Consider the following 20,259-nt stretch of genomic DNA (forward strand, 5'->3'; position numbering starts at 1 on the left):
ATAAATCCACGGCCCGCCTCGATCCTCAACTGATACTCGACTCCCCCCAAACGCCCGCCACAATGGCAGCCGACGAACCCAAGCTGCTGTGGAACCCCGAAAACGTCCGTGACGTGGCCGAGTCCGTCGGTATCTCCAACATTGGCGAAGAGGCTCTGCGCACACTCACCCAGGACACCGAGTACCGCCTGGGTCAGGTGACGGTTGAGGCTCTGCGCTTTATGCGCGCCTGCGGGCGGACGTCGCTGACTGTGAACGATGTCTCCATGGCGCTCAAAGTCCTGGATGTGGAACCTCTTTATGGCTATGACTCCACTCGACCGCTGCGCTATGGAGAAGCGAGTCTGGGACCTGGCCAGCCGCTGTACTATGTCGAAGACGAAGAAGTCGACTTTGAGAAGCTGGTCAACGCCCCTCTACCCAAAGTGCCCCGCGATGTAATGTTTACTGGTAAGCCTGCTGCCTCGCCTGATACACAATCTCACGCTAACGCCAGCTCTCTGCTCACAGCCCATTGGCTCGCCATCGAGGGCGTTCAGCCCGCCATCCCACAAAACCCCGTCTTCTCCGAATCGCGCTCGCACGAGCTCGTGCCCAAGGGCACAGGCGCAAACCCCGCGCTCTCGGCGCTGGCCGGCAACGACGGCGCACCGCTCAAGCCGTCTGTCAAGCACGTCATCAGCAAGGAAATGGTCTTGTACTTTGACAAGATCCAGGCAGCCGTACTGGACGAAACGCCCGACGAGGAGGTCGAGCGGCTGCGCCAGGCCGCGCTCGCGTCGGTCCGCGACGACCCGGGCCTGCACCAGCTGGTGCCATACTTTATCAACTACATAGCCAACCAGGTGACGCACCGGCTCGACGACCTGTTTGTGCTGAGGCAGATGATGGAGCTGACTAGCGCGCTCATCTCCAACACTTCGCTCTTCCTCGACCCCTATGCTAGCCCCATCTCGTCGCCCGTACTGACGTGCCTGATGGCGCGCAAGCTCGGCGCCGACGACTCGCCCGAGAGCACGCGCACGCAGTATCAGCTGCGCGAGTTCGCCGCATCGCTCGTCGGCAAGCTGGCCGCGCGCTACGCCACGTCCAACCACCTGCTGCGCCCAAAGCTGACGCGCACATGCCTCAAGTACTTTCTAGACCCGAGCAAGCCCGTCGCTGTGCTGTACGGCGCCATTCTCGGACTAGCTGCGGCCGGCGGGCCTGAGTCTATCCGCATCCTGGTTGTCAAGACGCTCAAGGACTTTGACGCGGCTGTGCTCGTGCCGCTCAAGGAAAGAGTGGGCGAGCGCAGTATTGACTACGAAATGCTCCTGGGCGCTATTGTGCAGGCGGTGGCGTCGATTGGTGGGTCTGAGACGACTGTCGAGATCAACGGCGCTGGCGGCTCGGAGGCAGAGGCTGCAGAAATGGTGGAGTTCCTCGGGAAGAACATTGGCGAGCGCATTCTGAATCTGGACAACCATCGACTAAACAAGCTAGTCCTCGATGCGCGGTACATTGAGTAGAGAGGGAATTGATAGTGGGAATAAGATATTGGTAGAGGGAAGGATAGAGGCTCACGGCGTCCCGGAAGAAAGCGGCGTTCCCTTTCTCTCTAGGCATCTGCTTTGGACCGCCTTCCCCTGCGCTGGACTTGTTTGTTTTGGCTTGTTTGGGGGATTAACTTGGGCGTTGCTTGGCGTGGGAAATCTTGCTATTGGAGTACTGCTACATTCTACGATTGGGACGGCGTATACATATACATATTGACTTCTCTCCTGATGTCGTTTAGGTTTTTTTTTTCCTGTTTTGTGTTTAGAGAAAAAAAGAAAAAAAAGAGCAATATTTGAAGGGAAAAAGCAGCCATGGCATCGTCCTGTGAAGCTTGGCTTGGCTACCTTTTTTGAAATCTAAGTTACAACGGCCCCGACCAGGTGACAAAAGAACAGCAAAAACGGCAGAAATGGGTAGAAGGGAAGAGAAAAGAAGAAAATGACTAGAGAGAGTTTAGGAGAAGGCTGACAGAATACAGGTGTCTCTGTCAGTGCTTAGTACAGGAAGGCCAGGTAGGCGGCAACCACGGTCGAAGACGACCAGATGAGCACGTCGTACTTCTTGATCTGGGCCTTGGAGAAGCCGAGAAGCACGTCATACGACAGATGTCTGATGCCGTTGATGAAGTGGAAGACAAAGGGGAAGCCAAAGAAAAACTTGAGGCCGCCCTTAACCACAAGCGGCAGGCCAGCGGCAAAGGCCACCAGCGACGCCGACTCAAGGTGCCAGCCAAAGAGCGGAGCAGCCAGGTAGGCCGTGCTGAAGGCATACAGCGAGCCCGACAGGATGCTGCCCGTCATGCGGTGCCAGATGGACGGCGTGAAGAAGGTTTGCTTCGGGCTGTAGACGGCCAGATGGGGCGAGACGGGGCGGTGCAAGCGCTGGCTGGCGAGAAGCTCCTGGTTCTGCGCAATGGAGGTCTTTTCGACAATGGCGGAGGGGCTGCGGCCAGAGAGACGGTTAGCCATTGGGAAAAGCATGTGATGGCTGCAAAGCCCAGGGGACGGGCCGAGGGTCTCGGATATATCGTTGGGGTCGGGGAGAGCTAGGCTCCGGAACCTGGGACCCGGCAGCGCATGTGTCAAAAAACAAAAGGTGTATCAGCCAGCAGGCCGTAAGCACAGGGAAACTCACCGAGAAGACGAAGTCGACATGGCAGCAGCCAGCATGATCTGGGGCAGGCGGTTCTGGGTCAGGCCCAGGCTAGGGCGCATGGAAGCTATCAACAGAAGACGGGACGTTAGCTACAGCAGTTCAACGAGGGCCCGGGACTACTCTCGGCCACTGGAAAAGCACACAAGCACCCAGCGCCAAGCCAGCAAAATGAAAAGCCCGAAACGGCAAAGCGCAGACACCGGAGCCGGGCTGGGCGGCAAGCCGTCACGCCTGCAGGCCGCCCGCGCAGCCGTAGCTCGGAACCGGGGCAGTCGGCCTTTGATGGGAGAGCAGCGTATCTCGAAGCAGCGTATCCGATTCCCCGTGGGGTTTATTTTTGTCCTCCGCTACCGCCGTGACGCGCCAAGGTAAGTCGAGTCGATGTACAGTTCGAAGCACCCGAAAAGAAAAGAAAAAAACATCAGTGGGAATGAGGAAAAACTCACCGCGCAGAGCCGTCAGTCCCATCCGCGGAGCAGCCATTGTGAGAATCGGTCAAACGAAGAAAAAGAGAAACTTGAGAAGAGACTCGATTGAGCAAGAACAAAGTCTAAAGAAGGCAGAATAAGAAAACCCCCAGATATTTTTCTCTTTTTTTTTTTCAAAGTCGCAGAACTCTTTTGCTCACGATCACGTTCCCTCTCGCCTTCTTGAGCTTGGCCCAAGTCCTTCCCCCCCAAAAGCCCAAACCAACCCGATTTCCTCGGCCCAGAACAACCAATCACCGCCGCTAGATTACTAGAATCTCATCGGCTCCACTTCAGTCTGATTGCCGCACCTGTGCTCGCCAGCCGTCACAAGCTAGACACCAGCTGTCGGCTTACTGTCTCCCTGCGCCAGCACCTGTCGGCGCGCCCTTGGAAGAGAAAGTGGAGAGTCACGTGCGTATCCACCATTGTCTCCACACCCCAGAACCCACCCGGGTGGCCCCTGCCGCCCTTCAAAAGGCGCAGAATTTCGCTTTCTCGCTTCCATTCTTCTTCTTCTTCTTTTTCTACTTCATGGGCCTTGAGAGGAGATTCCGGCTGCCGGAGCTGCACTGGACCGGTCTTGCTGTCGTTTTGACCGCGGACCATCGATCTTGTGGCGCCAATGGCGGCTGGGCCATTTTGGTTATTCTCTCGCCTTTAAACAGGTACCATAGATAAAAGCGATCCGTAGTTTGATCACGATTTCCGGAAACAAATTTGCATCTGGCTGTCGTTTCATTGCCGCGATCTACATTCCATCAAGAAACAAACCCCTCTGTGAGCATGTTTTTGCTGTAACGTGTGTGTGTCTTGATTCTCACCTCGTGCGACTTATGTACAACGCCAGTTCTACTTGGGACGAACATTGTTTTTCAATCCAAAAACACAAACACAATTGTTTTGGAAAATAAAGAAAAAAATACTGATCATTCATATAAACCTCCACCGCGCAAAGAAAAATCAAGATAGAAGAGTATCAACAAGACAGAAAACTAGGGAATCTCATCCACTCCAACTGAGTCCACCCACACAATCCTCGTCAAGGCGGAGAAGAAAAAAAGAATCTGCTGCAAAGAAGAAAGGACTAAACAAAAAGAAATGTCGAGAAAGAGAAAGAATATATCGTGGTAATTTTAAAAGCAAAAGAAGAAGAAGAAAAAAAGGAACAATCCGACAAAAAAACATCAAGTCGCCCAGCCTCTTAGTCACAGTCAATGATCCAAAAGGCTGTTGATTGCCGACCGGTTGCCCGTCGCCTCTATACTATCGCGAATCCCGCTTGGCCCGGGCCGCAAAGGCTCTGGACCCGAGAGTGGCTGGGCACCCGCCCATGCATCTGGGCCAAACAAACTCACCGCCTTCTCCCGGCCGAGTGGTGTGCGCGCCAATGCATCCAGCGCCTTTCTCTTGTCCTGCTCGATGTTGAACTCGAGACCCGTCGGGATGTCGTGGAGCAAGCGCTCCTCGAGCGACATGTGGTCATGGTCGCCGTCTTCCATCATGCTTTGGGTGTGTGACGAGGAGCCCGCAGCTGATTTCTGATTATAGTGTTGCGTGTTCTGCGGTGAGAATGAATCGTTGACATGTGCCCCAGAGGCAGTAGCGGAAGAACCATTGGTTGTCGGGGGCATGCTAGGTCGTAGTTTACGACGTAAACTGCTAGCCTTGCCACGTACAGACTCGGGGAGGTCATCAGGATCATCGACACCATAGAGAGCAAGCATCTTTTGCAGCTTGGTCGGCCGTGGCTTGCGCGTGCTTTTGGACTCTTCAATGAGTGTTGGTGGCTCTGGCGCAATGTGGCACCACTTGTAGAGCTCTTGGCGTAGGAAGTTGGTTTCCCGGACCAGGAGAACCTCGGCACCCTCAACCTTGCGCAAGTAGAACCGTTGTGTTTCTGCTTCCGCATGTGATGACATGGCCGGATTGATGTAGCCCGAGATATGTTCTCTGAATGTTGACGCGTTCTCGATAATCTTGTTGAGCAGTTCCTCCTCATCGGGCTGGAAGGGCAGATGGGGGATCTCGTCACGCCACGCAACAAGATCCTCAAGCTTCGGCCGGGCGGCATCTCGGGGAATTTTGACACGGTGGTCGCAGATCGGGCAAGACCAGTGCATTTGCTCGTCATCCTTGACTTTACCTCGTGCAATCTTGAGGCATTTCCCGTGATACCTAATTATTGTTAATTACTTGTCTCTAGACCATCAATTTGATGGGTACCACTTACCACTCATGGCACATGCCACATTCTATCATCATGCCTGCCTCGACACGGCGGCAAATGCAAAACACTTCACGGCTGGCTGGGTCCTCCCAACGAGCAGGTTTTGAGTCAGGACTGGGTTCACGTGAAGCAGGCTCGGCAGGGTCTCTGGGCTTATCATGAACGATGTCGAAGCAGTCCACATTACGCTCCAAAACATATTCCAAATGGGTTTTGAGAATATGAAGGGGGGCGTTCGCTTTTCCAAAAAGCTTCTTTCCCTTCCGCATCCAGTCCTCGTGCCGTTTAACCTCACGATCAAGCTCCACAGACCCATTTGGCTTGCAGTTAAGATCCTCAAGGCGCTTGGTAAGTTCATGGGCGTCGGCATAGCGAGGGCGATCGCGCACATCATCGCTCTGTGCCCGTTCATTCATCTCGGCAATCTGCTTATAAGCTTCACGCTGTTTGGACAAAATCTGATCGACACGGAGCAATGTGGCCGGATTGACGGGAACGCGGTGAGTCTGTACCTGGGTAGATAACGACTCCAGCTGTGCATAGTGAATGTTCTCAGCGTTGACGAGTTCGGTTGCCTTCTTCTCCCAACTTTCACCCGTCTCACGCTGGTTGCGGTAGTAGGTAAGATGGTCGTTGTATCTGGGAATATTGAGATGCTCGCCTTCATCGATCAGAGCATTGACTTCCTCCAGAGTTAATACGCGCATTCGGTCTTGTTGCGCCTTTTCGTTCCATCTCAGTCTGCCAAGCTCGCGCTCTAGGCTGTTTACTTGTTCGATTTCAACATTGAAATTGCGGCCCTCTTCTAATATGTCTTCAAGCTGTTGGATGAGATTTCCACTCATGTGTTGCTCGGCAAAGGCACTAGGGCCTTGTGCAGCCTTGAGAAAGGCATCAGCCTTGACACAGTATTGCTTGATAGCACCTGCACGCTCTTCCAACATTTCCATTTCAGGGCATTCAAACCCAATGCGTTTGGCTTCTTGTAGCAGCCGGCCGAAGCTTCGTAGATCGCGGTGTTCTTTGGTGTTTGTCTCATCGACTGATTGCCGCTTTCCGGAAGAAACACGATCGCTCTTACGACGGATCTGCTGTTTGCGCACGATATAATGGTTGGCTTCTTCAATCCACTGGTTGCAACGATTCACAAACTCTTTTAATTGGGGTAGCGAAGGCAAGTCATGGGGGATGCGCTCACCCTCGTGCAGTAGCTTCTGAAGCGTCTTGATAGAAGGGACGGTTTCATCCTCGAGCATTTTCGCATATTTTTTCTCCCAGTAGTCGGGAGCAGACGCCTTACCAACTACCTTTTGACAGGCAGCTTCAATTTCTTCAGCAGTTTTCCGGTAATAAAGCACATGGTCATCGCCTAGGAAACGCTCCTCCTCAGTCGATTCACAACAAGGATAAGTGCCTGCATGGCTGAGGCAAACTACCTTTCCAGATTTCAAACACTTGAACCGGGAAAAATAGCTAAAGGCCTTGCAGTGAGCGCAACCGTATTCATCCTCTGGGAGGTTGATGTCCTCGACCACAAACTTTAGTGGGCACTTGGTTGACGAACTGTCTTCTTTAAGTGAGCAGGGATGAGGCGATGATTCCAAGTGCTTTGACAGGAAATTATCCCGCAGTTTGAGCTCTCGCCCCTGCACAACCTTCAAGGCAGGCGCAAGCCATTTAGCCGTTTGGATATTAAGCGTATGACCTGAGTTCCCTTCGGCCGCTGTCCAGAGGAGCTCGTCGTGCGAAAAACAGGGCTGCCGGCGGAACTCTTGCAAACGATCGACACCGGCAAGGCCAAAGGGCTCCCAGTCGCAAGGCGCGAAGTTTACTGCCTCATTGAAATTAAAGCCGTGGTTAAAGCCAGCATGGTATGCCTGCGGGAAAGTAATGACAAGCTGGCCGGCTCTTTGATCCAAGGCATATACCTTGACACCGGCCTTTTTCAGTTGCTCTGGAGTGAGAAGCGTGACAAGCTGGAATAAGAGATCAGGTTGCGTCTCGAAAAGCTCAGGAACAGCTTCACGCATAGCTTGCTCAAACTTTTCTGCGTCTGATGCGGGAATGCCATACCACGTCTTGGTGGCACCAAAGTGCTGGAAGTTCGCCGAGTAGGCGTAATGGTCTTCGTTGTGCCAGCAAAAGGTTGAAAATATCATGCCGACATATACCCAAGGAACTGTCATTCCAGAAATGTCTGATTTGATATGACGGAAAAGACTATCAGGGCCCAGGGGAAGAACATTGAGGTTCCAGGGATCGTACGAATACGGGTTGGTAGGCTGACGTTCAATGGTCGGGAATCCGGATCCATGTGTCGTACAATGAATATCAGCACCGTATTCAACTTCGACGGTTTCCTCAATGTCAGCAACAAGACGCCAGAACTCGTTCTCGACATCCTCCTCGGTAACTGGACGGGCACAGCCCAAATGCAAATCGATGGGCATTTTCTTTTCGAAATACCCCTGCTTAAAGTCCGATGCCTTTTGTTGAAATTGTTTGAGTGAATAAAGGCCACCCTCTTCAAAACCAAACTGGTTATCGCCAACAAGACACCTCGGGCAATTCCATTCTGCGGCGGGGGCCTGCTTCAGAGGCGGGTCAAGACAGCTACCATGATGAGCGTGATCGCAAGAGTCACAGATGAGAAGACTTTCAACTAGGTCATCTTTTCCGCATGTCTCACAATTCTCACCAGGGATGGAGTTCTCATCGCGGTGTGTTCTGGGCAAACATGGCCTTAGAAGCGACATGTGAGACCCAGCGACTGTCGGTACATTTTCCTTCTTCAGGCGTTTACTTCGACGGCTACCACTGGTATCGCCATCTTCCTTATCGGTTGCGTCTTTCTGGCCATCAACACTATCGAGACTCATCCGACGTTTAACCTCTGACAACGGCGTGTTCTTTGCCGAGGCTTTGGGACTACCCGCAGCGCGTTGAGGGGTCGATTGGGTGTCGTCATTATGGGAGTTGGACTTGTTGACGGTCGTGAAGCCTGAGTTTACGGCAGTAAAGCCAGAATTGATGGCTCTGAAGCCAGTTGTTTTGCGTGGCGAGGGTGCGTTGGTCATGGAAACATCGCCATCTTCTTCGGTGTTGTCTTGCTTAATTTTTGAATTCAACGTGTCGCTAGCACGAGCGGCAGGGGACTCGGTATCAGCAGCAGGAGTGTTGGCAGTCGACTTTTTTACCGGCGTTTGAGCTGGGCTAGGGGTCAGGGGACCCCCGTACTCGAGTTCAATTTGTTGGTGAACGCCAGGTTTGGCGAGCCGGAGATATTCTTCGTAGGGACAAAGCCATTTTTGGTAAGAGTTTTTGAGAGATGTTGATAGCGATGACATGATTTTACCGCTGTATCCCAGATCACGGCCAATTTCTGCCCATTTCTTCAGCTTGCAGACTTTGTCGAAGCCGCCGCGGGCCTCTACTGCTTTTTTGAGTTTATAAAGATCAAGCGGTTTTTTGTCAACATATGGCAGACGATGGATATTGTTGCCCTGTTGCTTGTGGAATTTGAATAATGCATCCAGGTAGGTCAAGTTTGCCCGTGTGCCTTGAGCGTGTGTCAGTAGTGAGGCTCAGCGAATGACTTTAACAAGCATGTTTCTTGGAAGTTAAGACTTACTGCCCTCGACAGAATTCAACTCTTGTTTTCTTGTGCGAAAGTGGAATCTCTAAAAAAGAAAATGAAAAAATATTAGTATTTACAAGTCTCATTTTGGTCGTCCTCGTCGAGCTGCATGTAAATCTTACCTCGGTGTCAATAGAAAAATCGGGGTTCCATGATTCTGGTGGAATGATCTTGCACATGCCATACTTGCTCGCCTCTGGTGAAATTTTGCGCATGTAGGCCATGGGATCTTTCCATTCCTCTTCTGTAGGCGTATATGTCGGCGCCTCCTCGAGATCATGTGGGCGCGACTTCTTCATGACAGGCTCCCGCACAGCCGTTGGCTGACCCTTGCGCTCAACGGTCGACAAATCAAGAGGAGGGCTTCTCATGGAGCTCAATGTTGTGGCGGTTGGTACGGTCGTTGTGGACGCAGAATTGTTCTTTGCACTGTTGGAAGATTTACTCGTAGCACCAGTGGATGAGCCGACGGCTGGGGAGCCGCGGGCACTGTTGGATGTGCTTGCAGCGCCGTTGGTGGCGCCAACGTGTGATGAGCCCATGTTGATGTTTGCGTGGGTGGTGTCGAGCGTAGGAAAAAGGGCGACGTAGAGGGAAAGGGTTGTAATTGGTGATTGTAGAAAGAGCGAAGAGGGAGGTTGTCGATCGTTCAAAAGATGTGGGAGGTGCCAAACAATGGAGACGGGTCGGGGGGAAATATTAGAGAGATTGAAGAGACGTCGCCAACAGAGTCATTTGATCAGTAGACCGAAATGGGAACGCCGTGTGGAGCGTCGTGGTCGCGCATCCAGTCGCCGAATATTTATGTAAATCAATACGGATCGAGAAAGCAAGTCGACTGTATGAGACCGGAGGTTAAGGACCACAGTGAGGGATTGTCGTGGGCGTTTTGGCGAGGGTTAAGGATAAAAGGTTGGAGGAAACAGTCTGGCGATGAGTTAGCATGGAGGTTAGATTATATTGACAGAGAGACAACGACAGCGGTTGGCAACTGGATGATGATGATTTATGACAGAAGAAAAAAAAGAGCAGAAACGGAAAGTGTATATCTTTTTGTCCACATGCGCGGCAGGGAGGGCGAAGGAGGACATACCAGCTCGCTCAAAGGACACCAGAGCCGAGAATGAAGGTGTTGGTCGATGTAGGTGTCGATGGTCGGGAATCAAGCTTCATCCAAGCCAATAAATATCAAGTCGCAAGCCGAGCGATAAATTATCCAGAAAATAAGAAGGCCGGGCAGGGCCGGCGGCAGCAACAAGCAAGAGAAGTCAGAAGCCGGTGGCGTGGCTAAAAAGGCAGACAGCCAGGATTCAGAAGAGCGGAGCTAGAAGGGCGAACTCGACGGCGCGTTTGGTGAAGATGTGGGAAAAGAAGAGAAGATGAGAATGGATGGGATGGGATGGGAATGGAAATGGAAATGGGCTGGCATGGGCTTCTGAAGGAGAAAGAAAGAGCAAACGAACAAGACAGAAAAGAGGAAAGAGGCTAAGGCAAACGGATCCTGGTAGTTAGTTAGTGAGGGATCACGGAGGGAAGAGCGGGTCACAGTAGGAAACTGCCAGAGGAGCTCAGCAGCTTGCCCTGTATGTGCTGATGTAGCTTGGTGCTTGGTACACTGGTGGGGCCTGTAATACAGCACGACTGGCACTGAGCGCAGCGTGCTACAGGGCCTGCAAAGCCTGGCAGCCTATCCCGGGGCCGCTGAACGGGCCCTGCAGGGCTTGACGGGGGTGGTGCCCACTGCCAGGACTGGTGCTACTATAAGCCGTAGCGTTTCGCACTGTCCCGGGTACCTTGTCAGCACGTAGAGAAAAGATCAGCCAGGCCAGGCTGTCCCTGTACTTTAAACCAACGACCCATTGCGGCGGCAGTCGCCGAATCGACTATTTGCATGGAAACACTCGTGGTGTTGTACCACTGCCGTTGCCGTTGATACAGAGCGGTGACGTCGGCAGCTACATACTACAAGATACACATCGTAGAAGCCACTGCCGAGGAGGCCTGCCCATATTCAGCTTTCCGGCATTGCAACGTCTGCGCCTTACGCCCTTTGCAGCAACAGAAATCGTCGGCTGCGCTCGTTTTCGCCATATGGCGCCTCTTCGCCTCGGTGACATCACGGTGGTGTTGGTTTTGACATAGCTGACTATGCCTTGGCTTGACAAGTTACCTGGATACATGGTAGGCATAATAACTCGCACCATCAGCTCCACTCTAGGCCTAGACTTTACAGAGCCATGCTCGTGTACCCACCCTGCAAGTACCTCACAGTGCGCAGTCCAACAGAACCGACTGTGCGCCATCCACGCTGCGACGCCCATTGTCCAAGTTTGCCTGCACATCGTCACGCTGGTCAAGGAGCAAGGCTATCAATCCGGAAAAGCATTGAAAGAAGCAGCTGTGCACTTGGTGAAGGGCTCCGATTTGGTTCAGTGTCTTGCTCGTCGCCAGCGTAGGTTCCCTGATCCAGAAGCTGCTTGTGGTGCAACCAGGCTCACGACTCCATGTCACACGGCACATTTCCTGGTACACCGGCAACTTACACATTATCAAAGTGCCTTGGCCGAGTCCCAGACCAGAGCTCTGATTGATATGATAGCCCGCGCCATGCCATGTGCCCGGGGCCATCAACGCTGCCGGCCTCTAGCCAGCTAGCTCTATGGCGTAAGGGCCGTCCCATGTGTAAAACGGAAGGCTCATGCAGAGCCAATGCACGCTGCACTCTGCACTCTGCACTCTGCACTCTGCACTCTATCTGCACTCTATCTGCACTCGGTACTCTGCAGGCTGTTATACTTGTAGCTACCTGTGCCATTGCAAATCACATGTCCTTTGCATAACAAACATGGCGCTATAAAGCATCCCTGAACTGCGACTCGGCCATGGACTCAGCTCATCAACCTCCTCTCGCCGTCGTAGGATAGATATTTGCAACAAATGCCATCCTATGCGGGCGAATTCGCTTTGGTCCTCGGCCTATATAATACCCCGTATATGCCACATTGCTCGGCGATAGCGCTCCAGGCTTTCTTCAAAGAAACGCATCACCAGAAAGATCAAACGCCTGCTAAACCCTGGCTGATTAATTTCAATCTTATACAGCAGGAGCCCACTTCCCTGGTGCGCTAGCCAATAGCAGCAGGGCCTGGGCGCCAGGGCTACCCCCACCTCCCTCTTCTCAAGCCAGAATTTATCCATTTAATCAACCTCACCTCATCGTCACATACAAGCACCTCCATCTGTTGGAGGGTGCCCTCTATGTGCCATTCAACTCGATAACCGTATTCAAAACATAGCCTTGCACTCTCCATGTCTACCACAAGCCTCTAACCAGACTCATTGGTTGACATCGCCGCTATGCTGCGCTTTGAACTGTTGCTGATGCTGTCACTGCCGCTACTGTTCCCTCCTCCTCCGCCTTCTGCTTGGTCGTCTTGGCCTTGGTCTTTGCCTTTGCAACACGCTTCTTCTTAAGCAGCTTGTCAACTTCCTTGACCCCTCGCACTCGCAGGCTCAGCTCCTTCATCAGGTCTCCCCAGCTAGCTGTCTCTCTACATTCTGGACACTGCACCTCGACTGGAATCACGGCTGTCCCCTTCTCTCTATCGGCCGATCGCGACGCTGTCGAAAGGCCATGCTTCGCCCAACAGTCTAGGTGGCCGACCGCCTCGCAAGTAGTGCCAGAGCAAACAACGTACATCCCGCAGCCAATCTCCATCTTCGTCTTGCAGAACACACAGCACCCCTGGCGCTCAAACTCAAAGATGGCCCGTGTCTTTTCGGCGTAGTCTTTCAGCGCCTTATAATCTATGGGTATTCCCTGAATGCCAGCTTTCGGCTTTTCTGCTACCGCCGAGCTGTCGTCCTCGTTATCCGCCCTGTCGTCCTCCGCGCCAAACATGTCGACCGATGTATCTGCCTCTTCAACGCCCAAGATCGCAGGCGGCGTCGGCGCTGAAAAGTCTGTCCGGATCTGCAGCGAGTGCCGCAGCGGCACCATGGCATTTACGCAGGCTTTCTGCCATGTGGAGTACACCTCTGGCTTGAAGATGTTGATAGCCAAAGGCCATCGCGAGAAACTGGGCACGCGCAAAAGGAGGTGCACGTTTGCCAGAATCGAAGGTATCGTCGCCCGTGGTCTTTTGGGCATGCCGCCGCGCTTACGCGCCGTCGAGACTGAAATGCGTTCGTCCTGTGGGATATGCAGCGATAGATGCGGGTTGTTCAATGCCCACCTGTGGCACAGTCAGCTGTGTGCGCAACAAACATAACCCTAGTCTGAGGGGGAATCGAGGCATACTCACTCAAACTTTAAAGCGCCTATCATGCTTGGGAAACCCGAAACGATAAACACCATCTCCCACGGCCGCAGGCTGCTTTTAGAAGTGCGTGACGCGCCGCCCTTAACGAGGCCATTGTGCTGGCTCAGACGCCTGGTCGGATTGGGCGTTGAGCCAATGTATGGCTGGGCCGTCGCTGGCTTGACCGAGGAGCGCAAGACATAGACGCAGTAATTTGGAGGGATGGGCTTTGTCTGTATGGTCATTGTCTGTCACGGGCGCAAGTCAACGCATGTGAGAAAAATAAAAGTAGTGCACAATTGTGTCAGAATGGTTTGTCGTTGTTTGGTACAAGGTACCACAGATTTTTAGAGACTGTTGTCATGTGTAAGCGCTGGAGGTTTGTATATTTGCATAGTTGTCGTAACCCTAAATAATCGCACAACCCTACCACCCGCCGTATACGCCGGCCTACAATAGACCCTGCTTCTGCAAATCATAGTACACCTTCTCCGGCATGACATTGCCATTGCCGTCTTCCATTTGCACCATGCTGCTCTCGTCCACCTTGTTCTTCTTCTTCTCCCACTCCATCTTCTCCCACAACTTTGTTGCCTCTTCAATGTGCACAATATCTCTGAACAGCGCTGTGTTGGTGATGCCAAGACACCGGAGGCCGTAGACATGGCGACTTTCATTGAAGTGCTTGTCAAACGCCCGCCGGCCCATGTACACAAAGTTTCCGCAAATCTCGCACGGGAACTCAACACCGAGACCATGCAGGCGGTACAGCCAGAACGGGATCGGCTTGCCGTCCCAGGCCAGCGGAAGCTTGAGCGGATTGTACAGCCGGTCGTCATCGCCGTCTTCATTGTCGCCCTCGTCTGCATTGCCTCTTGCCGGCTCCGGCTCAGCCACTGCGTTGAAGATGCTTTCGAGTTCTTGGCGGCGCTCGCGCTCAGTCATGCCCTGTTTACGCTCGACGTTGACGCGTGTGTCGGAGCGTTCGGTGCTCATGGATGCTGCTAGCCGCTTTACCACAAACTCGCGCTGGGCGACGGCCTTTTCCTTGAGTCTTGTTGCTGAGATGTCGTTGCTGCCGGATGCTGCTGTTGCTGCTTCTTCGCTGGCTTGCTCGGCTTGCCGCTTCGCGCGGGCCTCGGCGGCCTTAATGTGTTTGCGGCCAGTCAAGTGGGCATTGTAGACATTTTGGTTTTTGAATTCCTTTTCGCAGTCGTTGCAGAAGATTTCCGTCGAAGTTGTGGTACTTGTGGCTGAGCCGGCAGCAATTTCCGGCTTCCAGCCATCCACCTCATCCTTGGCCCAGGCCTCTTCAAACTCCTTGTCAAAGGCCTCGAGGGTCTTGTCGATATTTTCAAGTGGCCGTGTTCTCCGCATAAACGACTCGAGATATGTTGCCAGTTCGCGCACGTACTGGAAGTACTGATCTGTCACCTTTTCCGCGCGCTTGATGCCGCCCATGCCCACGGAGAAGTTGTCAAAGATATCGAGGTACTGTACATAGCTATGGCGCTTGACATTTGGGAGGTTGAGGTATTGTTCGTGCGAGCTTGAGAGATCAAAGAAGCGCCCAAAGCCCTCTTCACCAGAGAACAAAGTGTCGGCCAGTGAAGCACTGAACTCTGCGCCATCGCCAGCGCGCTTGGTGCGGTATCGCAGCTCTGAATTTTGCGCCTGCTCGTTGGGATATCTGCTGTGGTGATCTCGGATGCCCTTCAGCTGCGCGTAAAACTTGTCAAATGAATCGTCCATCCCAATATCCTGAATCTCAGTGGCGCGTGAGCCATCCGCGTCGTGGTAGATGTTGAGCAGGTTTTGCGACTGTACTTGGATCTGGTCTAGCAATTGCGCAATTTCGTGGTCGCGGTTTAACCTGTCTTTGATCTGCAGCCAGTAAGTAAGCAATTCCGTATCCAGGGACTCTTTGCCGGAGACTTACGTGCTTGGGCTCGTCGGCGATGCGGTTCGCGACGCCCTGCTCGAGGCGCTCAAGATCCTCGTGGAGATAGCGCTGTTCCTCCAGCCCCATTTTCAGCCGTCAGAACAGTTCGGGAGAGTAAAAGATTAGACTAGAGGGGAGACGGGAAGTCGGCGCGCACTATGTCAAGGAAGCAATGCTAGTGGTAGTCGTCGTGATGAGTATCTCAGCCTCGTCTCACAAAAAAAACGCCCGTTAGCCTTGGACGGTGCCGTCGCGAGAATAAGTGGATCGGCCAATGTCCGGCTAAATAGATTAGCCGAAGAACCCCGGGGTGAGCTTAGCTTCCCAGCAAGACGGGCTCCACATAAATTTTCACGACGATTTGGCCGTCAACTTTTCCAGCGACGCTTTTGCTTGTTTTGCTTTTACCTCCTTGAACGCCTTCGACAACATCGATTTTCTTGTATTCGCCTCATCGCCGCCATCGCCGTATTTTCTCTCAGAACCCCCGGAATCCTCGACCTACCCTCGCCATGACAGACGGAAACAGTGCCGGAATCGACCGCAAGGCCGATGAGCGCATGGAGTTCACCACCTCGAAAGAGGTCAGCGTGCATCCCACCTTTGAAGCCATGTCCCTGAAGGGTAAGCCCGTCACGCTTTTCGAGTGTTGTCGCATGCCTGCTGACAGCCCCACGCAGAAAACCTCCTCCGTGGCGTCTACGCCTACGGCTACGAATCGCCCTCCGCCGTCCAGTCCCGCGCCATTGTCCAGATCTGCAAGGGCCGCGACACCATTGCCCAGGCCCAGTCTGGCACAGGTAAAACAGCCACCTTCTCCATCAGCATGTTGCAGGTTATCGACACTGCCGTGCGGGAGACCCAGGCGCTGGTGCTGTCGCCGACGCGCGAGCTGGCCACGCAGATCCAGTCGGTCGTCATGGCCCTGGGCGACTACATGAACGTCCAGTGTCATGCTTGCATTGGTGGTACCAATGTTGGCGAGGACATCCGCAAGCTCGACTACGGCCAGCACATCGTATCGGGCACGCCCGGCCGCGTGGCTGACATGATTCGCCGCCGCCACCTGCGCACGCGCAACATCAAGATGCTGGTGCTCGATGAGGCCGACGAGCTGCTCAACAGAGGCTTCCGCGAGCAAATCTACGACGTGTACCGCTACCTGCCGCCCGCAACGCAGGTTGTGGTTGTCAGTGCCACGCTGCCATACGACGTGCTAGACATGACCACCAAGTTCATGACGGACCCCGTGCGCATTTTGGTCAAGCGTGACGAACTCACGCTAGAGGGTCTGAAGCAGTACTTTATTGCCGTGGAGAAGGAGGACTGGAAGTTTGACACGCTCTGTGATCTTTACGACACCCTTACCATTACACAGGCCGTCATCTTCTGCAACACGCGCAGAAAGGTCGACTGGCTGACGGACAAGATGCGCGAGAACAACTTTACCGTCAGTTCAATGCACGGCGAGATGCCGCAAAAGGAGAGAGACAGCATCATGAACGAGTTCCGCCGCGGAGACAGCCGCGTGCTTATCTCGACAGATGTGTGGGCGCGTGGTATCGACGTGCAGCAAGTCTCGCTGGTCATCAACTACGATCTTCCCAGCAACCGTGAAAACTACATCCACCGTATCGGTCGTTCTGGCCGTTTTGGACGCAAGGGTGTGGCCATCAATTTCGTGACGACCGAGGACGTGCGCATTCTGCGCGACATTGAGAGTAAGTCAGCCCAGTGCTCTGGGGCTTGATATCCATCCATGTGCCCTGGTTTTTCCTTTCTAACGTGAGCTGTGTGATAGTGTACTACTCGACGCAAATCGACGAAATGCCCATGAACGTGGCGGATCTGATTTCGTAAGAAGCAGAAAGTAACCCGGACGGAAATATGAATCAGACAAGAAGGCAGCCTCTTTTTGATAGTTGGAGCTTGGTTCCCGAGCTTTATCAAGGCAAATACATTGTGGGAGGAAACGGGCCAAGAGTCACATTGGTACGTTGACGAAACGCTATCCCGGCAACCCTTCCGGAAGCCGCATCAACACACACTAACACACGGCTCCAGACGTTCTAGGCCGGCCTCGGATTCTTGAAATATGCACAACCTCGCTGAACACTGTAACCCGTGACCCATCCGGATGAACGAATTCACGCCTGCATTTCTCAAAACAGAAACACAGCAGGAAATCACACGTAGTACTACGACCACAGAAGATACTAACCACATAACGACGGCATGAATTAGGGGAGTTAAAATTGGGACCATCATATTATCTATTTGCTTTATTTTCGTATTAATCAAGATTGAACCAGAGACGAATCTTGCGTGTCGATTAAGAAATAAAGAGAGGGCAGGGAACAAAAGAAAACGCTTCAACCCAAAACACCATCCGACCTAGACGCCTCTACGCTTGAGGTTATTATGCAGAACAAAGAGAAACAAAAGAAAAACAAGTCAGTACTCGAACAGGCAGATCATGATGACGGAGGTGCAAAAATCGGAGACGTCAAACTGCGCCGGTCCCCCGGATGCGGCCCCCACTCCTCGTCGTCATCCTCATCGTCGGCCAACACTCGACTGCGCCACCACTTCTTGGCCGCCTTGGTCTTTGGCGTCGCCGCGAAGCGCAACGACAGCGACGACGGTGTCGTTGAGCGCTGGATATTGAGGATCTTGTAGCTCAGCCGCCGGCCATCTTTGTCCTGTGCGCCGCCACCCTCTGTGTCGACCGGCGCAAAGATGGGCAGGAATCCGCTGGCGTCCGAGTTACGTTGCGACTGGAGCTGTGGCTGTGGCTGCACCTGCGACTCGGCAGGCGAGTGTGGGCGCGACGGCGCGCGCGAGTGGGTGCGAGTGAGCGACGCAGTCTGGCTCTGCACTTGGGTGATGGCCACCTGGCTCTCTGTCAGACGCAAGCCGTGCAGCGACTGGTGGTAGTATGGCGACAAGACAGAGTCGCGCTGCAGGCGGTGGCGGTGGCGCCGCGTGTATTCGGTGATGTCTTCGCCCCAGACGATGGTCTCATGCGATGCGGACGGGCGGTGCAGCGCGCGCGGCAACGGCTGCAGGTGGTGCAATGGCTTGTCTGCTTGAGCTGTGGCTTGTGCGCCAGCGCCGAGGTTGTGGGGGAAAATGTCGAGCGGCTCGTGCAGGGCCGTGGATCCAAAGTCGGAGCCTTGGTCTTGGGTCTCTCTTAGTGGGTTGTAGATGTAGGGCATGGCGAGGATGCTGGCCCAGGACACGGTCAGGCCGATTTCAATAATGGTTAGGTTGGCATAGCCGATGGTGGTATATGTGACGTCGTCCATGTGCAGGTGGGACACGAGAGCCATGGTGCGAAGGGCCGAGATGCAGCAGATACTAGGAACCTGAGTCAGTACAATAAGCCCATCCTTTTATGGGGGGAGCGCACTTACAACAAGCCCACCGCAGGCATAGCCGCCAGCACAATATGCTGCACCAGTGGCACATCAACATAGAACATCAGCGGGATCGGCAGCACGAAAATCAGAAAGTCGCTGCCGACATGCAGCCCATAGTTGAGCCAGAAGACGGCTTTGGGGTGGCAGTACGAAGCCGCATTGACGCCGAGGGGACTCAGGTCCCACAGACTGGACAGCGGCACACAGGCAGTGAAGATGCTAATAACGATCCACAGATGCGTGACCACCAAGAAGCCGAGAATCAGCTTGCACAAGACTCGTGGTGCGGGAAAGGTCAGCAGCCGCAGGTATGTGCAGAGGATGCAGAACTTAGCTGAGGACACGCAGAGAGCATGGGCGAGCCCGTCAAGCCAGAGCATCTAGCGAGAAACAAATGTCAGTGGGCGGCTGGTATCAAAATAAAAGGGACAGACAGGCCGGAGCTACCTTGGCAAAGATTGTGAGCTTGTCTTGGTAGATGGTCGCGTGGTACCCAAGACCATTGACTTTCACTAACACGTCAACGCTTGTTAGTACTTGACGCACTCTGCGACGCGGTAACACAGGGACGCTGCCTACTTGTTATTGATGCACCCATGGCCACAAATGCAAAAGCCTTGACGTATGACGAGTCAGTATCTTTTTTTCCTTCCAAGAGGGTCCACACAAGACTGCCGGGCTCGGCCCAAACGCAACTCACCAACGACACCAATAAAAGCGCGTGCTCCCAGCCCCAGCTCCGGGGCGGATGCCGCACGGCCAAAAACCGCAGCGCAACCAGCAAGCATGTGATGGTCATAGCGAGCACAATGCACGGCACGACTGTAACGGCGGACTCGGAAGCAGCGGTGGCCTCGGACCCTGCTCCGGCGCGGGTTGTCAGAGCGGAGGCCATAGTGATGTGGCAGAGAGGGCTGTCCTTGTTGGCATCGAAGCCCCCGGGAGAGTTGTCTTGTCGGGTGCAGGCAGCTGTGTGTTTTGTTTTACGAAAAGCCCAAGGCGCCCCTCAGCAGGATATGCAGCGCTTGGTCTAACACGCAAAGCAAGAGGAAGACGACGATGATGGTGCCGGAGAACAGGATCATGCAGGCCGGGGGTGAGGCGGGAGGAGACCGAGGGACACGGACGCTACGTGTGGCAAGGCGCGCCGGAGGAACGAACAGAAGAAAATAAGCAAAAGCGAAACTCCCCCCAAGACGACAGAAGTCTGGACAAGGACGACGAAGGACGCAGAAAAAAAAAGAGAGAATCAAGCAACGAGGAAACTGGAGAAATGAGGAAATGAGAAGAGCAAATACGAGTTGCTGATGTTGCAGCTTAGCCTGCCGGTGGTTTTTTTTGCTTCTTGTTTCCTTTTTTTTCTCGCCTCAGCTCGATCTCAATGTCCAATCTCTCTGGCTCTCACTGCACAAGGGCCAGCGAACAACAGCGGCACATGCAGCAGCGTCCGGCCCCTTGAAGACTGCGTCCGACTTGGTGGTGCATCTTATATATACAAGTGCACACAATCTGCACACCTGTCCAACAATACCAAGCTAGGCATATCCACGACCGGCTTCCATGTCT

General features: G+C 53.7%; 7 protein-coding genes across 7 annotated transcripts; 2 read left to right on the forward strand and 5 right to left on the reverse strand.

Annotated features, from left to right (window-relative positions):
* Positions 1 to 62: 62 nt before the first annotated feature.
* BROUX77_000251 (uncharacterized protein) lies at positions 63 to 1,511 on the forward strand (the record flags this gene model as incomplete). The annotated part of the gene is made up of 1 exon (XM_073747056.1): positions 63 to 1,511. The coding sequence occupies one exon, from the start codon at positions 63 to 65 to the stop codon at positions 1,509 to 1,511; it is 1,449 nt and encodes a 482-aa protein (XP_073608488.1).
* Positions 1,512 to 2,033: 522 nt separating this feature from the next.
* Positions 2,034 to 3,177, reverse strand: BROUX77_000252 (uncharacterized protein; the record flags this gene model as incomplete). The annotated part of the gene is made up of 3 exons (XM_073747067.1): positions 2,034 to 2,481; positions 2,674 to 2,758; positions 3,141 to 3,177. The coding sequence occupies 3 exons, from the start codon at positions 3,175 to 3,177 to the stop codon at positions 2,034 to 2,036; spliced, it is 570 nt and encodes a 189-aa protein (XP_073608489.1).
* A 1,198-nt stretch (positions 3,178 to 4,375) lies between these two features.
* BROUX77_000253 (uncharacterized protein) lies at positions 4,376 to 9,570 on the reverse strand (the record flags this gene model as incomplete). Its single annotated transcript, XM_073747078.1, has 4 exons — positions 4,376 to 5,339; positions 5,395 to 8,950; positions 9,023 to 9,071; positions 9,151 to 9,570. 4 exons carry the CDS (start codon positions 9,568 to 9,570, stop codon positions 4,376 to 4,378), a joined length of 4,989 nt encoding a protein of 1,662 aa, XP_073608490.1.
* Positions 9,571 to 12,383: 2,813 nt separating this feature from the next.
* On the reverse strand, positions 12,384 to 13,574 carry BROUX77_000254 (uncharacterized protein; the record flags this gene model as incomplete). The annotated part of the gene is made up of 2 exons (XM_073747089.1): positions 12,384 to 13,263; positions 13,333 to 13,574. The coding sequence occupies 2 exons, from the start codon at positions 13,572 to 13,574 to the stop codon at positions 12,384 to 12,386; spliced, it is 1,122 nt and encodes a 373-aa protein (XP_073608491.1).
* A 205-nt stretch (positions 13,575 to 13,779) lies between these two features.
* On the reverse strand, positions 13,780 to 15,358 carry BROUX77_000255 (uncharacterized protein; the record flags this gene model as incomplete). Its single annotated transcript, XM_073747100.1, has 2 exons — positions 13,780 to 15,213; positions 15,269 to 15,358. The coding sequence occupies 2 exons, from the start codon at positions 15,356 to 15,358 to the stop codon at positions 13,780 to 13,782; spliced, it is 1,524 nt and encodes a 507-aa protein (XP_073608492.1).
* A 425-nt stretch (positions 15,359 to 15,783) lies between these two features.
* Positions 15,784 to 17,131, forward strand: BROUX77_000256 (uncharacterized protein; the record flags this gene model as incomplete). The annotated part of the gene is made up of 3 exons (XM_073747111.1): positions 15,784 to 15,895; positions 15,952 to 16,992; positions 17,073 to 17,131. 3 exons carry the CDS (start codon positions 15,784 to 15,786, stop codon positions 17,129 to 17,131), a joined length of 1,212 nt encoding a protein of 403 aa, XP_073608493.1.
* Positions 17,132 to 17,745: 614 nt separating this feature from the next.
* On the reverse strand, positions 17,746 to 19,588 carry BROUX77_000257 (uncharacterized protein; the record flags this gene model as incomplete). Its single annotated transcript, XM_073747122.1, has 5 exons — positions 17,746 to 18,631; positions 18,688 to 19,073; positions 19,141 to 19,205; positions 19,273 to 19,309; positions 19,394 to 19,588. 5 exons carry the CDS (start codon positions 19,586 to 19,588, stop codon positions 17,746 to 17,748), a joined length of 1,569 nt encoding a protein of 522 aa, XP_073608494.1.
* Between the last annotated feature and the right edge of the window lie 671 nt (positions 19,589 to 20,259).

Source organism: Berkeleyomyces rouxiae (assembly GCF_048999995.1).
Source record: "Berkeleyomyces rouxiae strain 22BRR77 chromosome Unknown BrBRR77_ptg000001l, whole genome shotgun sequence".
Classification (NCBI taxonomy): Eukaryota; Fungi; Ascomycota; class Sordariomycetes; order Microascales; family Ceratocystidaceae; genus Berkeleyomyces; species Berkeleyomyces rouxiae.